The 17863-nt window shown below is 34.6% G+C and overlaps 1 protein-coding gene and 1 long non-coding RNA gene across 6 annotated transcripts; one reads left to right on the top strand and one right to left on the bottom strand.

The window, feature by feature from the left end:
* The first annotated feature begins 6471 nt into the window (after positions 1 to 6471).
* Positions 6472 to 9841, top strand: LOC112178662 (poly(A) polymerase I). Of its 5 annotated transcripts, none has more exons than XM_024316832.2 (14): positions 6482 to 6715; positions 6804 to 6901; positions 6978 to 7105; positions 7188 to 7285; positions 7368 to 7451; positions 7756 to 7889; positions 7973 to 8045; positions 8136 to 8181; positions 8335 to 8444; positions 8522 to 8629; positions 8709 to 8768; positions 8892 to 8953; positions 9121 to 9433; positions 9554 to 9841. In XM_024316832.2, the coding sequence occupies exons 1-14, from the start codon at positions 6638 to 6640 to the stop codon at positions 9740 to 9742; spliced, it is 1581 nt and encodes a 526-aa protein (XP_024172600.1). In that variant the 5' UTR covers positions 6482 to 6637; the 3' UTR covers positions 9743 to 9841. The 5 variants fall into 5 exon arrangements, with proteins under 5 accessions (XP_040368193.1, XP_024172600.1, XP_024172601.1 ...); XM_024316833.2 differs by having other exon boundaries at positions 6485 to 6715; positions 6804 to 6897; positions 6995 to 7105; XM_024316835.2 differs by having other exon boundaries at positions 6698 to 6715; positions 6995 to 7105.
* LOC121050867 lies at positions 9223 to 10875 on the bottom strand. The gene is made up of 2 exons (XR_005804261.1): positions 10229 to 10875; positions 9223 to 10053 (listed from the first exon to the last, which is right to left on the bottom strand). It is a non-coding gene; the product is annotated as an uncharacterized LOC121050867 (long non-coding RNA).
* Positions 10876 to 17863: the final 6988 nt, after the last annotated feature.

Below are 17863 nucleotides of genomic sequence, written 5' to 3'. Positions count from 1 at the left end.
TAGGTTGGTGATGCTCAGATGCATGTACTACGTACTCGATCAACTTCACGTGTTGTGATTATATAACCAACTAAGTAACCGGTCATCAATCTTACGTATGTATCTTTTCTAGCTCTCGTGTGTTTTGAGTTGGTTCATTCTGCCACGTTGTTCAAAGCACAAAAGAATGCGGTATAGCTGGGATTGGTAAATTTACTTTGAAATAGACCAACCGCATCCACTTCTGTCGTCCTTGATTCGGTAATGGTTACACTGGATGTTGCTATTGATTTTGCGGATACTCGGATAGTCAGAAACAATCAGCACATGTTTTCGGTGGATGTAAATATACCAATATTCTCCTTGCCTATGGTGAATATGATAGATAACAGCTCAGCTTGATGGCTTTCTAGAGCACTAGAACATTCGAAGCAATGCATCTGCATGTGCTTGTTCGCAATATTTTTGCACGAGCATGCTTCCAACGTACAACTTCATAAGACGTGAGTCCGTGTCACTGCATCCTTTGATATATTTTTGTATTTGTAATAAGGTAGATCCATGTCGGAGGAAAATGTATCCATATTTACCTAAACCTCGATCTCCAGATCAAATATATGAGATGCGCGCATTCATTGAAACAACATCAGTGATTTATCCATATACGTAACTTTTTTGTTTTTATTATTATTATTATTATTATTGAAAGAATGAAGTGATGAGATGTTTGATAAAATGTGAAAAAAAAAATTAGCTAGTTGCGAGCAAAATGTGGTGGACCGGCAAGAATTAAAGTAAAAAGAAGATAAGATAAGAGATTTCAGGAAGAGATATTCTTACGTAGATTTCAGAATTAGCTAAAAGACATCAATCCAATGATATATCGGCAAGCAAAGCAAGCTATGTGTCTTCATTGGTGTTCATCAATCATCTTGCCGCCAAAAAGAAATATTATTCATTTCGTTGGACTTCATACGTCACATATATTGGTTACATCTCTCACATCAATAAGACTAACCAATGAAAAGAATGGTTACTTCTTAATGACAAAATCAGATCTATTCGGAAATCTTTGTGCACGTACTCCTGGATTTGAAAATTGATTCCAATTTAATCATTAAGCAGATTACTCAGGGTCTAATCCTAATTAATTAATTAATTACTTAATTAATTGCTTCCTGGTTCTGCGGCATTTGATTCAATTAGATGGCTGTTGGTGGGGAATGAAACTAAGAAATCAGATCTAAAGTCACGCAATGACATGATCTTCTGCTCCAGTTGGTGAAATTTGCTTTCATGAAATAATCTTGACAAAAAACATACCTATGATTTATGAATATACGTACCTATATGCACCACATCTACCAATAATATATAGAGTTTAGCCATTATCAAAGACATTATACAATTACATACATACTAAATAAATGTTTAGAGTTTAGGACTTTCAGTATGATAATGATATATATAAATACTTTTTTTTTTTGTAGAAAAAAAGCGTCTGACATGTCTGAGGTTAAAAACATATTTCTTAACGTAAAATGCATGACAACTACTTTTTTCTTCATTAATGAAAAACTTCCATGCAATTCTACATAAAAACACGAAGACTCACTAGCGATCACAGATTTCAGAGATTCCGCAATCCTCGTGCACAACCGGATCATTCAAAAATTAGATTCTGATGGTATTAGCATTGATCGATCCATCGCGAGGTCTATTCCAAATTAATTTTCTTTCGGATAGAGTGCGATAGACTTTCTTACACAGGCAGTAGGTGGAACTTGCTTTCTATGTATACATCTGATAGAAGATCCAAGTTGTAACGGGGTTTTGGTAGTCTAAATCACTTTCAGGCTGCAGTGATCGAGTCACTTTCAGGCTGCAGTGATTGAACTCAGAATTAGCTTCAAATTGCGTGCATGGGAATGATGATCAGGTCTACTACTACTGTTGGCTACGCGTAAACAGAGAGATTCGACTGAGCTTGTAGACAAGCAGAAATCGTCGAAGCGAATTCTAACAACTTAAAATCAAAGAGATCGACATGACCGGGTGACGATAGATTAGAATGATCGAGTTGCAATGAAAGCAATGGGGTTGGGGATTTCATTCTCAGCCGTATATGGGTAAACTGGGCGATGTGATATGCAACATCACACAGTTTGTGCCAACTTTGCATGCCTAGCTTCATCTGTTTAAGGCGATAACATCATAAACGTATGCCTCCACCTAATTAGGCTTTTCTTATTTCTTTTTTCTAGGTCCACTTGTGTTTCAATACTCGTTCGTCGATCAATTCCCCTATATCTATCAAATCTTTGACCCAAAAAAGAAGAAGAAAGAATGAAAAAACCTAATCCTATTTAACCAATTAGGAATTATCATTAAATCAAGATGAAATTCGATCATCTTTCTGATAATTAAAAAAAAAAAAGACTAGGAGCATTGAATCCTTGGACATTGATGCTATGAAATGTTCATTTATCTTGCAAGTTAAAAATTTATTATGACAAAAAAGGGTGTAAATATCTCATTTTTGTACTATTTCCACACAAGTGCTCTCGGAACCGAGCTAGATAGTCTTATGTCACTAAACTCACTGACCAAGTTGGACTTTGATTGTTATTAATTCTACCATGATTGTTTTCGGGCATGAGTTTACATTCTTACTTACTAGCCTTCCTACACGCGTTTTGCACGTGTGGAAGAATTGTGCTCATATTTGCGAAGTCTTTCTTATCACTTACATGTGTTCGATACATTCTGTTCTAATTTATATACTCATGCTTGGCATGGTTTTTTTTTTCTTTCTCTAAACGCTTTGCTAGATATACTCCTATTTGGCCATCTCACACTCATATACTCATACTTGGCTTGTATTTAGTCATACACATACTCGTGCAACTGAACCAGCGTATAGTAAAAAAAAAAGGTCTCTAGTTGCGATATAAAAATTACCTTCTACATGTGTATGAAAACCAAATCAGATATTGAAAATACCAAATGAAACGGTGTTGTGTTAAAACCCAAAGAACAACTTAACTACATAAGTACTTTATCAATAGGGACACAGAATATGCTAACGCAGTGTAAACCTCTCCACTGAGGAAACTTCACTGCATGGCTTTTAACGTAGCCAACACGAAAGATCAATCCAATACGAATCAAATGAGTTTACAGTACACAAGTTGTGTTGTTCATAACATACACAATCACTTAGCAACAAATGCTAACTTGATTTACAACTGATCTAACGATTACTTGATTTTCAATCTAACAAATCTAATCAAAACACTGATCTTTCTTGTTCTCAATGTCTCACTGATCTTTGAGAATAATCTATGAAAGTACTGGACAACATAAGATAAAGCATGAGATAAGTAAAGAGAGTTTTTCAGAAAAATGGTTTTTGACAGAAAATCATGGTTCAAGAATGAACAGACGTTTTTATGCTACTGATCAAAAAACCCCTAAAAACTCCATTAGTCTCGAAGCCTTTTATATAAGAGGAAAAACTCCCCCTCAAACAAATCTTTTCTTTTAACACCAAATAAGATAGATATAGAAAGATATCAAAACTTATTTGTTTTGCATGCAAACTTCGAAGACTCATTTGTAGAGACTCATAGTAGAGACTCATTTGTTTTGCAATACAAAGACTCATTTGTTCTTCAATAGAGCCAGCCAGTACAAATTTCACTGTCCATTAACCTGCAACAGAGTATCCAATTAGAATCAAGTAACCAACATTTGTCATCGAAAGAGTTTCAAGAAGAAGCTAAACGAGAACACAATCGAAATTTAATTACCCAGAATTGATAATCGAACTCTTTGGATTAGAACACTAAAACATATCGCCCAAATCAGAGATCCAGTACATCGCTTCGATTCCAACACCCATGCTTCGAATCAAATACCAATCGCTTCCAATCCAATACCCATAGCTTCCAATCCATGTAATTCAGTAGAAGAATGCATAAGGAAACCCGTATTGGCCATTCGGTACTGAAGAAATCCAGTACATTGCTTCGATTCCGATACTCATGCTTCGAATCAAATACCCATCGCTTCCAATCCAATACCCATAGCTTCCAATCCCTGTAATTTAGTGGAAGATTGCAGAAAGAAACCCGTTTTGGGAGAGGGAGAGAGAGAGAGAGAGAGAGAGAGAGAGAGAGAGAGAGGTGGATTTGGATGTGTTAGACGGCTCATTTACCGTTTTCTCCGTTTGTGCCTTCAACTAGCCAATTTTTTATTTTTAAATGGACAGCTGTTGAATTTTTATTGGTTGTGGTCAGCACACCCTGACCAGGGCTGGTCAGCCAAGTTCTTTCCTTGTAGTATTTAGCTGATATGAGGAGAGGTTGATTACCTATCTGAGCTGAAGCGGTTGAAAAAAACTTACCCTGCTTATGTATTAGTAGTGAGGAGAATAACAATAATATCCAAATAAAATATACATAGTTGCTTATGTGGTCCTATTTTTCTTCTTCGTCGTTATTTGTGAAACCTAATGGAAATGGACACTTTGATTGAGTTTTTAAAAGGTATATCATATCATATCATATCATTAATTAACGATTTTGATGGAAACTTTTAAAAAAGTAAGGAAGGTTCCTATGTGCAACAATTTGTGATTAGTAGATAGCAACGTGCTAATTAATATTGGAATGGTAGGGAATTTACCATTACAGTAAAAAATGTTTTTTTTTAAATTATTATTTTTTAACAAAACCCGATTTGAGTCCATAAAATCTCATACAGACTTGCGTTTTGACCGAAGACGTGCGTTTTGACCGAAGACCTTGTGCAACAGAGATGAAGCTTTTGTGTTTCTTTGAAGTTTTAAATATAATAGCTTTTGTGTGTTTTTTTTTGCCTAGAATTTAATTCGTAACGCTTTTAAAACTCGAGATAAACTTTCTATCTATAACCATAACATTTCTCCATTATGTCTTTTTTGTGATAGTTCTTTCGAGTCCATGGACCATTTATTTATGTGTTATTCTTTTGCAGTTCAGGTTTGGTCCTCGGCTCATACTTTAAATCCTTTGCCTGGGAATTGATCTTTTTTAGACTGGCTTGACCATATTGGGAATAACTCTGATTTGTCTTCAGATCATTTTGCTTCAAGTCTCTATACTGCTTGGGCCATTTGGCACAGCAAAAATAAATTAATTTTTAAGAGTATCAATATGTCTCCTGCTTCGTGTGTGTTGCAAGCTTATGTTTTGAGCTCTAGTTATTTGAAGGCCAATCCTAGTTTCTATCACACAGAGATTTCGAAATACTTTCATATTAAGTGGCAAACCCCTAATACAAATCAAGTGAAGTTGAATTTTGACGGTTCTGTCAGGAATGGTTTGGTTACTATTAGATTTGTTATTTGCAATGAGGATGGTAACCCTCTTTTTGTAGCTAATAGAAAGATTGGCAATGCGTTAGTGTTGGTAGTAGAAGCCACGACTCTTCGAGGTGGACTCCATACAGCCTTACTTCAGCACCATTCTAACATTATTGTGGAGAGCGATTCCAAGTTATTAATGGACTGTGTTCAAAGCAGTTGTCAGACTCCATGGCGCATTAAAACATTATTACAGGATATTAAGGCGCTAATGCTACAATTCTGGTCAGTAATCTTCAGACATCTGTATCACGAGGCTAATTTTGTTGCAGACCATTTAGTTTCGGCAGCGTATACTTCCCATAATCCGTATGTCTGGTTTTTCTGTTTGCCCCTTTATGTGTCCCCAACGTTCCAGTTAGATTAGTTGGTGTGGCGTGTGGTTTTGTTTTCTAATTTATGTTTTGTTTTTCAATCATTATCAAAAAAAAAAAAATTTCTCTCTCTTTCAATAAAAAAAAAAAAATCATTCTCCCGATCTCTCTACCATTTCCTATTCTACATTTCTCTCTTTTCTTTTTCAAAGATCGACACCATGGGCAATATGAGAACTCTAAAAAAGACACAAAAGTACTGTTCATCAACCCCGCAGAGATCACCTGTGTTAATGCAATGCAATTGAACCTGTACTAAAATAGGGAATGAATCTTTCATCAATTTGTCCCACCACCCCAATTATTTTATCTCAAAAAAAAAATTATTCAGTAGTTCCGGACTACCATGTGTCTATGGTTCTTGATATTTTGATTGAACGATATGACGTTGCTTTGCTGGTTATTGATCCATTTTCTTTATTTGTTTCTTCTTGCCCCTTGAATGCACATGTCGTCGTCTTACTGATCGAAATTACAAACACGTAGTAATTTCAAACCATACAATCATTACTCTTATCCCCCGACACGAATTAGTTTCTGGGTCTAGAAAGCCTTTGAGGAACAGTGTGATATATTAAAAAAAACCCAAGGCTCCTTGAAATTCGGAGACCTCGGATTTGGGAGTAGTGGAGAAAACTCAAATTGCATACATGGATAAGTTGTTGGGATCATTAGAAACTGGCCCGAAACTGCTGGACTGATCCCAATAATATTACTTCACTTCTGGTGAGGCCCAATACTTGGATTGGTTGTGAGTAATAGTCCATGTAGCCTAGCTCATCCAACTGAATCTTCTACACAATTTGCAGTGAACCTCAGACTTTTAGGGTTTAAGCTCTGCATCTAAAACCCCCACAGTGAATGATTCAGCTCACCAATGGCGATTTCAAGTTTAGGGTTTGCTTGCCGACCCAATTTCAACCTCCGCACTCCCACCTTTCAATGCATGGGCAAGGTAATTTCGCAGGCGCCTCTGTTTTTACATTTGGGCAATGAATTTTGTGTATTGGGTTCGTTTGAGCTTTAGGTTCAATTCAATTCAGGTTCAATTGAACTTGGTTTCGGCCATGGAGGCGATTGATGAGCAAGAGGGTCGTTCTAAGGACAACAAGACCAATGATTCGGCCAGTGGAATGAGCAAGTTTTGAACTTTCATGCTTTTGGATTTTGGGTATTGTAGTTTGGAATTTAAAATGGGTTGTAAAGCTTACGTTTAGTTTTTGTTGGGATGAAGGAGGTGGGAAGGCACCACAGTGGAAGAAGCTGAATTCGAAAGAGGTTGGGATTAGTGGTTCTATGATTGACAAGCCGACCCGAAAGGTTTTGAATGCGCTAAAGCGAGAGGGTGAGCATTGAGTTGTGTTTTAAATGGTGTTGAATTGCATTGGCACTAGTTTTTGCTATTGTCATTTTATGTTCTGTTGCAGGGTTTGAGGTATACCTTGTAGGAGGTTGTGTAAGGGATCTAATCTTAAAACGCACGCCAAAGGACTTTGACATTTTAACTTCAGCTGAATTGAGAGAGGTTTTGCTCTGAAATGTTATTTGAAAGTTGGTTTTTGATGTCATAAGTTCTAGCTTGTAGTATCTGCAAATGATATTTTCAGGTGACGAGAACATTTGCTTGGTGCCAAGTAGTTGGAAGGCGGTTTCCTATATGTCATGTGCACATTGGTGATACGGTAGTGGAGGTGGGTTATTTTGTTGTAAATGTACAAATCGCAATTGTCTAATTATATATGGGCATTAATAGAAAATTTACTTCTATATAAAGTGAGTAAGGTCGTAGTAAATAACTAGAGGTAACCAGTCCTGGTATCCTGGACCATCAAATTCAAACTTAAATCATTCCCATTTTTAATCGCGTTATGATCTCTAAAAGGTCAGGCTTATTTTATTTACTTGTTTTAGTATCTTACGTGACTTTTATACAAACATGCACAGACAGACATACACAGAGTTCTAATCTAAAGTGAATTGTTGTGCTTGTATTAGGTTTCTAGTTTTAGCATCAGCGCACAAAGCTTTGGTAGGAACTCAAGAAGTGATTTTAAAAAACCTGTACGCTGTGATGACAAGGATTTTATGCGTTGGAGCAATTGTTTGAAGCGTGACTTTACAATTAACGGGTTGTTTATCAAACCGTTTTCACCTGAAAGTTGCAGTTTCACTCTTCTTTATATTTCTTATAGTCTTTATTCATCTCTTGTAGGTTGATGTTTGATCCTTATGCAAGGATAGTGTATGACTACTTGGGAGGAATAGAAGATCTTAGAAAAGCTAAAGTGTGCTTCTATTCTTAGAAGTTTTGGTTTCTTAAATTACTTTAGACTAGCTGAAAATTTGTGTCCTCACATCATCTTCTGTGGGCCTAGGTCCAAACCGTTGTACCAGCAAGTACTTCATTTCGAGAGGATTGTGGTGAGCTTATGTTTGCAGTTTGATGTGTTTTCTGTACATTGATAGTGCTAAGCTTAGTTCATTGTTTTATAGAACACACACCCCCATGCGCACATGTTGAACACTTTCCCGTCTTTTTGGAGACACTAACATCATATTCCAATTACTGTGCAGCTCGCATTCTACGTGCCATAAGAATTGCTGCTCGTTTAGGATTCCGTATTTCGAAGGAAACAGCTAATTCTATTAAAAATTTATCCTACTCAATTCTTAGGCTTGATAAGGTAGTTTAAGAGCTCTTTGCCCTTATAATTTCCTTTGCACTCAAGTTGGATTACTCATTCAGTACTTCATACTTTAGGGAAGGATCCTCATGGAAATGAATTATATGATGGCGTATGGTTCTGCTGAAGCTTCCCTCCGATTATTATGGAGATTTGGACTTCTGGAACTACTTCTACCCATCCAGGTATGTATTTTCTAAATTTGAATGAGTTTCCTAGTTGTCAGCACAGTAGTACAGGTTTTAATACATTTTCATATTGCAGGCAGCATATTTTGTTCGCCATGGATTTCGAAGACGAGACAAAAGGTCTAACATGCTTTTGGTAATTATCTTTTGATCATCATTCAGTTACTTATTACATTCTTATACAAGATCTGATTATAGTTTGAAGTTTCTTTGACTTAAGAAGGTAATGACTTATTTGTTCTCTGGTTTTCACTTGCAGTCCCTTTTTTCTAACTTAGATAAACTTCTTGCACCTGACAAGCCATGCCACAGTAGCTTATGGTAAGATGTTAATGTAAACAGAATGCTAAATAAAATAAGTTTGATCTGACAGTGATCCAAGCAGATTGAATTGCATGATTCTCGTGTACATGTGTGATAAAGGGTAATACTTGCAAGATCATTACAACTATGACCTAGGGAGGCTTATCACAAGTTTATACTTTCAGGATTGCAATCTTAGCATTCCACAAAGCACTCTCTGAACAGCCTCGAGATGCGTTGGTGGTTGCTGCATTTACCCTTGCTGTTCACAATGGTGGAGATATGCCAGAAGCAGTGGACATAGCCAGGACAATCACTAAACCATATGTCGGTGGCTTTCATGAATTATTAGAACCGAAGCGTTTGGACTCTGAAGCATATGATAAAGAGGTTAAGGATCTTGAGGCATCTTTTAGGCTGGCACTCCATCATATGACTGATCAGCAAATTGTCTCAGAGGCCATGGCAGAGTACCCACAAGCACCGTTTTCTGATCTGGTCAGTGCAACCTTTCTCCCTTCCTGTTTGTGTGTACATCGTCGACTTTGCATTTCATCTCAGTTTAAGGAGAACATGTAAAGGGCAAGTCTTATTTTATTCGATCTCAATTTGCTGCAGGTATTTATACCATGGGGATTATCTTTGAGGGTCTCCCAGATTTTCAACTGCGTAAAAGTGGGTGGGAAGCTGGGATTTGGGGCAAAGCAAGGCAGCAAGATTGACTACGAGTCATTAGCTCAGGGCAGCCTGCTAGAGGTTCGGCATATTTTTGCAAGAGTCGTGTTTGATACCATATATCCTCTTTAGACTAGATCTTGATCATTCTCGTATATGAAATGCTTGATTGTGAGAAAATTTTGTAACATCAATCATAATATATACAAGGGAAATCAGTTTTTTTTTGTTTTTTGTTTTGTTTATGCTTACAAGATTCTGTTGCAAGAGACTCGAATCATTCAATGGGATCTCAACAAAATGAAAATAAGCTGACGTTACTCACAAAGATGGAGATCAGTGAGAAAAATGTAGAATTCCTCTCTTCTTTTTCTGGTTCAGTAGCCTTCAGATGACCATCTGCAACCACAGAGATGTCCAGGAGCGAAAATGGGGAGGGGAAGCTAACACATGAACACCAACATCAGTCCCAGTGAACCGAAACTAATGAAAACATTCGCAATAAAATCATGATAAAATCCATAGCAACCAACACAGCTTGCAATTGTGATCAAGCTAAAATTAGGATGGCAATTACAAGCTCAAGACTTCATTCTGAAAATAGGACAATGCACTCACTTTTGAGAAAGTCTCCGACTCTCCATTTCTTCTACTACGTTACGGCTTCGTGAAACTTAAACAGCACCACAAATCGAAGCCGCAGAACTCAAATGTCGATGACGATCACATGGAGTTGGAAAGCTCTGGCCCTTGGTTGAATGAAGAAGCCGTCACCTCTTTCACCGAGTCTTTCATAAAAAGCCATAGTAATCGATCATTAGCATTGTTGTCTTACTGATCATTTAAGTGCTTAACATGTTGAAACCTTAGGGAGCAAGGCAATTAAAGAATTACTACAAGCCACAGAAAACATTTTGATAAAAGCTTCAACTTTAGCTTGTCTCCAGATTAAGTAAGCTTTATTAGCCTTATGCGATGCATGTGTTATTGGGGAAGAGAGGAAGAATATGGACGTTTCTTATCACCCATTAATTTGCTTTAAATTCCTCACATCACCCAATTAATTTGCTTTAAATTAGGCGAGAATTTTAAAAAATATTTTTGGGTTTTAAGTTAGTTTTTAATCTTGTTTTTCAGAATTATTAAAAAATAAAAATGTCTTAATTATCCTTTAATGAATTCATAATCACTCTATCTCTAACATCTATTTTTTTTTTTCTTTCGGTTTATCTTTCTATTTCTATGGTTATTTAATTTTCATTTTCATTTACTCCTTATACAATACAGACTAGAACAAAACACACCCGATGGGTGTGGATAATTATTAATTAAATAGATGTGGAAAAGCTTTTTTCAAAATAAGTGGGGAGTTATCTATACTATTATTAAGAGAAGAGGGTTTGTCAGCTAAAATCTAAAATTTTGACAGAATTAACCCTAAAATATTAATAAACTTTGAGAATTAATTAAATCATAAGGATAATTAAGACATTTACAAAATGTATTTTTCTTTAAAAAATTTGAAAAAAAGTATCTACAACCCACTTTTCTCTCTTCAACTTTATTTTCTCTGCAATAACCAACTTTTTTCTTTTTTATTTTCTGAAAAAAAAAAATTAATAACTTACACATGCAGTGGAAAAATGCTAGTTATTAATAGTGGGAAGTTTTGTCTTAGATGAAATGCACTGTGGGAAGTTATCTGCAGATAAGTAAATTATTGTTTTCTTATTTTTTTTCAATTTTGATTTTGTTATTTACCTTCTTATCCCTTAATTATTAAATATAATTTCAAATTAATATATGATGTAAGGATCCATATGTGATTTCATATGCATTTTGACTAACAAAATCTCTTCTCTTAATAATAGTATAGATAAAACCATTCTCCTCAACTTCAACTTCCACACCCTCACATCTAAGCAAATAAACTTTCAATCGAATATGAATGAAAAATAAATTTAAAAGTAATGAAATAATTTTTGAACGAGTGAACAAAAAATTTCAATTGAATGATTGAAAAAAATTACCCACCGAATGAATGAAAAAAATTATCAAAAGTAATGAAATAATTTTTGAACGAGTGAACGAATGAACAAAAAATTTCAATTGAATGATTGAAAAAAATTACCCACCGAATGAATGAAAAAAATTGTTGGATTGGTGGAAAGAAAATTTTAGGAGATATCCAGAAGTTACAAAATGCGCATTTTTCATTCATTTATTTATTTGGTGGGTAATTTTAGAGTTTTTCTATTAGAACCTCCAAATTTACTCACTTGACCTCCTATGCTTTTTACACCTCCTATCAAATTTTTAAATACTAAATTTACTCACTAAACCTCACTGAATTTCCTCAAATAACCTCACTCATATAATTTGCAAACAAACTATTATCTTAAAAAAAAAAAAACTTAGTTAATTCAATGATTAATTACTCTATAAATCTTAATTACATATTCATTCCTTAATCAGACAACATAAATATTTTTTTCAATAAAAAAAAAATTATACACAAGGTATTGAGTTTTAAAAATTAATTTCTAATCAACAAGAAAATAACATAAACTATTTTGTGGTTTTTTAAAACTTTTTTTCTTTATGTTTTAGCTCTACAAAAAAAATGAAGATTAATCATTTTTTTGTTAAAGGAAAAACATATTGTGTGCCTTCGTCAAAGCAACTGACGGAGAGGGAATCAAGGAATCAGTGATTACCATCAATCAGCACAATTATAGATCAATCAGCATTCAATGTATTTAATGTAATTAATATTCTCATTGTAACTCTATCCCTATATAAAGGGACTATGAAATGAAATGAGTAGACCAATTTCAATTGTCATTTTACTTTAACACGTTATCAGCACGCTCAGAGTGACGCGCTCATAGCAAGCACGTAATTTAACCCTGAAATATCGTTAGTAGTATAAGCAAATAGGGATCGTTCTATTCCGGGGATTGAGGGTACACCTGTCATTGTGAAACAAATAAAGAAAAGTATTATTTACAAAAATAAAATAAAGAATATAAATATATACAATTGTATAAACAAATAAAGAATTAAAATAATAAAGTATTATTTACAAAAATAAAATAAAGAATAGAAATATATACAAGTAACAAAATAAAAAGGGAGGGGGTTTAAGAATTATAGAATTGAAAATTAAGATAAATAAAATAAAGAAAACGTAAAAACATATATACAAGGGTGGAACGCAAGGAACAAAGATCAAAACCACATCCATATGCAAGAAATCCAATTACAATTCCTATAGTTGATTTTAAATGTCATGAGAGAGGAGTTGATCATGTGAAACATTCGAAAGCAAATGAATTCCCATTTTTTACTTTTCAATGCTAATTAACCTAAGCGAAAGCACCTAGATTAATCCTATCAAACATGCAATCAAGCCCTAGAAAGCTAGTCAATCATGACATGTTCAACGCATTAGACATAGAGAAAGGCTATCAACTCAAGTGTACAACTTAGTATGGAAAAGTCCACCTAATTGCAATCCTCTTTAATTAAATTCGGTCTTTGCACAAAACCTTTACTACTTTGATTCAAGTTTACACAAAACGAAAAGTCGATTTCATGTTCTTAAACCTAGCACCAATTATATCAAAACCCTAAGTGTTTGCAACCACATAAGATTAAAATACAAAAGTTTTCTATCATGCAAATTTAATTAAACAAACCCACATAGGCAACATAAAAATCAACATATAGAAATCACAACTTTATCTCAAAACATATAAACGGGCTTTAAACTTTGCCCTTAACATTATTTGTTAACTAGAATTCATAGTTCTACAAATCTAAACAAAGAAAACAAGAGAAAGGATATAATACACCTTGAAAGATGAATGATAAAGCCTTGAGACGAAGAACTTGAAGATCCTTGAAAGCAAGCAATCTTCTAGGGACGACACAAGGGTGGATGGCGGTTAGGAAATTGATGTATTGCATGGCTTCTCTTTCTCTTGGCTTGAAAATGAAGAACAAGAAAACTAGAGAATGGAAAAGAAATATGGAGAGGAAATGGAGAGATAAAGAAGATGAAATGGATGAAGGAATGTGTGGAAAAATGGAAAGGAAATGGAGAGACAAAGAAGATGAGATGGATGAAGGAATTGGTGACTAAGGAAAATGGAGAGGAAATGGTGAGACAAAGAAGATGAGATGGATGAAGGAATGTTTGTGGGAAAATGGAAAGGAAATGGAGAGACAAAGAAGATGGAATGGGTGAAGGAATGTGTGGAAAAATGGAAAGGAAATGGAGAGACAAAGAAGATGAGATGGATGAAGGAATTGGTGATTGAGAGTGAGAGGAGAAGGTGTTTAAATAGGGAAGAAAAAGAAGAGTGAAATGATGAGATGAAGAAAAATAATGAAAGTGGAGTATGAGAGTGGTTTGTAAAATATGTAAAAGATGAGGTAATGATGAAAGCAAAGCATGAAGGTGAAGAAATGTGGAAGTGATGATGATCTTTTAGGGTAGAAAAATTGTATCCAAGGAAAAAGAAATGCTTTCTTCATATGGGTGGGAAACATGAATATGTGGTGTTGAGCTGTTTTCAGGTCAGTTTCTTCCCCTTTATTCCTTCAATTATTTCTCCATCAAAACTTCAGAATGAGCCTTCGACTTCTTCATAAAAAATGTTCCACTATGAGTGTATATCATCCTCACAAATTTTCAGAGCTTTATTCCATGTGGTTGGGCCGGAAATGCTGCTGGACCTCTTACAGGTCCAGTTTTCCGGTTTTGCTTCTGTAGAAAATTGGGCTGATTGTTTGAAGGCCTTCCACTCATATTTTTCTCTGGCACTCTTCATAAGAAATGATCCTTTGGGTGTCTAGAATGGATCTGGAAGGTTTCAGCTCATTTGAAGTTCATTTGGTCAGGCGGCCGCTCCTTCTTCTTTGCTTGGCTTGGTTTCTCCTAGCCGGAATAGGAATATGTGTAAAATTGATCTTTTAGTACATTTCCATTTTTCTCCATCATTTCCAGGTAATTATGGACCTAACGCTCATTTCACCTTCATTTACTCCAATGTACCTAAAAATAGAAATTGAATTAAAAATTGATTCAGTTAAGGAATTAACTAAGCAAAATGTGAGGAATTAACTATTAAAATATCACATTAAAATGCGCCTATCAAATTCCCCCACACTTAGCTTTTGCTAGTCCCTTAGCAAAACAAAACAAAAAAAATCCAAAACAGAACAAAGACTTGAGAAAAAGGCAAGTAAATGACTCTATTGCTCCTAACTGTTGTCTCAGAGACTCCAAACTCATGGCTTTCACGTTAAACACTTAATCAAAATCACAAAGATAATTCCATGGTTAATAAACCTGTGACATTCATATGACTAAGCAAGATATGGAGAACTTAAGTTATACAGTGAATGATAGCATGTTTCGAACAAGTCCAATCCAAACTCACAGGGCATACTCTCGATTTTTCTCTCAGAAATGGCTATGCTTAAAAGCTTCACACTCAAGTATATGCAAGAGAACAAATTGTAAGGCAACAAACAGCTTGCATATTTCATCAATAAACACATTTTGTGAAGAATTTTTAAAGACCTCATGAAATGACTAAGTGCACAAATGGACCTAAACCATAAGCTCGACTGCGTAACTGACTCCACTAACCAAAGACTGCCCATCTCAAGGATCAAGTCAGCACTTAAAACAGGTTGTAATGGGGCTAAGCTAGGGTTTTCGAAATGAAGATTAAGGATAAAAAAAAAATCCTAAGGACCTAGCAGAGCATATAAGGACCACCTTATGTCATCATTTTTGTAGACCAAATATCATTGTTTTGGGCCAAACCTTCACTATAACCAACATGGCAATGGACAAAGGCATAATTTTCAATTTGAGCCTTCTACAAATTTGCAAGTCCAAAACCACACTTCAATATTTTCCCAAGAGTTTTCTTTTCAATTTTTCTTCTCTTTTGCCGCTTTTCTTTCTTTCTTTCTTTCTTTTTTTTTTTTCAAGGCAAAATTTTTTTTCTTTTTTTTTCTTCTTGGATTTTCCCCACCCCACACTTGTCTTTCATCGTCACTCCTACATACTATGTCATGCTCTACTAAGTCCTTAAGACAAGGGTAGAGATATCCTATACTAAGCTCATGGTAGGGTAGTGAGGGTGATGAAACAAAGGTTTTCAACGTAGGCTCAAAGGGGTTCATTCTAAGGAGTCCCACGACGGGCACAATTGGGGATACATGCTTGTTTGGCTATGGTGGTTACCCTAATGCCTTCTATCCTATCCAGGATCAGTGCATATTATGGCATACAAGTTTTGACAGTCACAACAGCCGAGTTCTAGTACTCTCTAGTCCATTAAAATCTATGGCACATGATCATTGGATTTTCAAAGAAAGATGAGGTTTTGCAAATACAGCCATGAAATTCTGAAATTATCAGTAAGCACTCAAAAAGAAAGTATTTTAGCTCAACAGCTCACTTGGGTCAAATGAATCAGACTTAATCCTAGCATGCTTAATGAACCAAGTTACAATCCTATCTCAAATCTTCATACAAGCATCACAATGTCGATTAACCACAGAATTCAATTAAGTCCTATTTTGATTGTGAAAACCTTCAGCCATGAATTCGGAGACATGTTCATCCTAGACGTTAGGAGCATCCTAAGACTCAAAAACAAAAACAAAAGTAAATTTTTTTAAAAAATTTTTTGACATTTTTCGATTTTTTTTTGTATTTTTCAATATATATGACTCAAGATAAAAGTGTAAATCCCTTCCCCCACACTTAAATATTGCATTGTCCTCAATGTAATCAATTATTAGCATGCAATGAGACACTTAAGCATATAGGGATGAAATTTACGAAAATGACTACTAAAACAAATAAGCAAAAACGAAAAATAAAAGATAAGGATAAAGAAAGCAAATCTGATTTGCATGGGTTGCCTCCCAAGTAGCGCTTGTATTTTACGTCTTGCAGCCAGACAGTACCTACATTAAATAAAGTTAGTAACTATAATTAACAAAGAAATAAAAAATAAAAACAAGTATAACTATTAATTACAAACTACAAGTATTAACAAGTATATTGTACATAAGACACAAGTTAAGTACTCAAGTGAGTATAAAACGTGAAAAGTATTTTTACAAGTTTAAAGTGTGAAACAACAAAATAATTTACACGTATAGAGTATTTGACGCGCTTTTGGGAAGCGCGCAATTTAACCCTGAAATATCGTTAGTAGTATAAGCAAATAGGGATCGTTCTATTCCGGGGATTGAGGGTACACCTGTCATTGTGAAACAAATAAAGAAAAATATTATTTACAAAATAAAATAAAGAATATAAATATATACAATTGTATAAACAAATAAAGAATTAAAATAATAAAGTATTATTTACAAAAATAAAATAAAGAATAGAAATATATACAAGTAACAAAATAAAAAGGGAGGGGGGTTTAAGAATTATAGAATTGAAAATTAAGATAAATAAAATAAAGAAAATGTAAAAACATATATGCAAGGGTGGATCAAAACCACATCCATATGCAAGAAATCCAATTACAATTCATATAGTTGATTTTAAATGTCATGAGAGAGGAGTTGATCATGTGAAACATTCGAAAGCAAATGATTTCCCATATTTTACTTTTCAATGCTAATTAACTTAAGCGAAAGCACCTAGATTAATTCTATCAAACATGCAATCAAGCCCTAGAAAGCTAGTCAATCATGACATGTTCAACGCATTAGACATAGAGAAAGGCTATCAACTCAAGTGTACAACTTAGTATGGAAAAGTCCACCTAATTGCAATCCTCTTTAATTAAATTCGGTCTTTGCACAAAACCTTTACTACTTTGATTCAAGTTTACACAAAACGAAAAGTCGATTTCATGTTCTTAAACCTAGCACCAATTATATCAAAACCCTAAGTGTTTGCAACCACATAAGATTAAAATACAAAAGTTTTCTATCATGCAAATTTAATTAAACAAACCCACATAAGCAACATAAAAATCAACATATAGAAATCACAACTTTATCTCAAAACATATAAACGGGCTTTAAACTTTGCCCTTAACATTATTTGTTAACTAGAATTCATAGTTCTACAAATCTAAACAAAGAAAACCAAAAGAAATTACAAGGAAAAAGATAGAATTACACCATGAAGGGAGTGGATGATGAAGAGCTTGAGACGTTGATCTTGAATCTTTAAAGCAAGACTTCACTATCACG

This window comes from Rosa chinensis, chromosome 7 (genome assembly GCF_002994745.2).
Source record: "Rosa chinensis cultivar Old Blush chromosome 7, RchiOBHm-V2, whole genome shotgun sequence".
NCBI classification, from domain to species: Eukaryota; Viridiplantae; Streptophyta; class Magnoliopsida; order Rosales; family Rosaceae; genus Rosa; species Rosa chinensis.
The sequence above is the reverse complement of the archived record's forward strand: the minus strand, read 5'-3'. Positions and strand labels throughout refer to the sequence as shown.

Coding starts and splice junctions, on each gene's coding strand:
- LOC112178662 (XM_024316832.2), top strand. CDS start 6,638: ATGGCGATTTCAAGTTTAGGGTTTGCTTGCCGACCCAATTTCAACCTC. Junction 7,106..7,187: donor GAATGCGCTAAAGCGAGAGG/GTGAGCATTGAG, acceptor GTTCTGTTGCAG/GGTTTGAGGTATACCTTGTA. Junction 7,890..7,972: donor CGTGACTTTACAATTAACGG/GTTGTTTATCAA, acceptor CATCTCTTGTAG/GTTGATGTTTGATCCTTATG.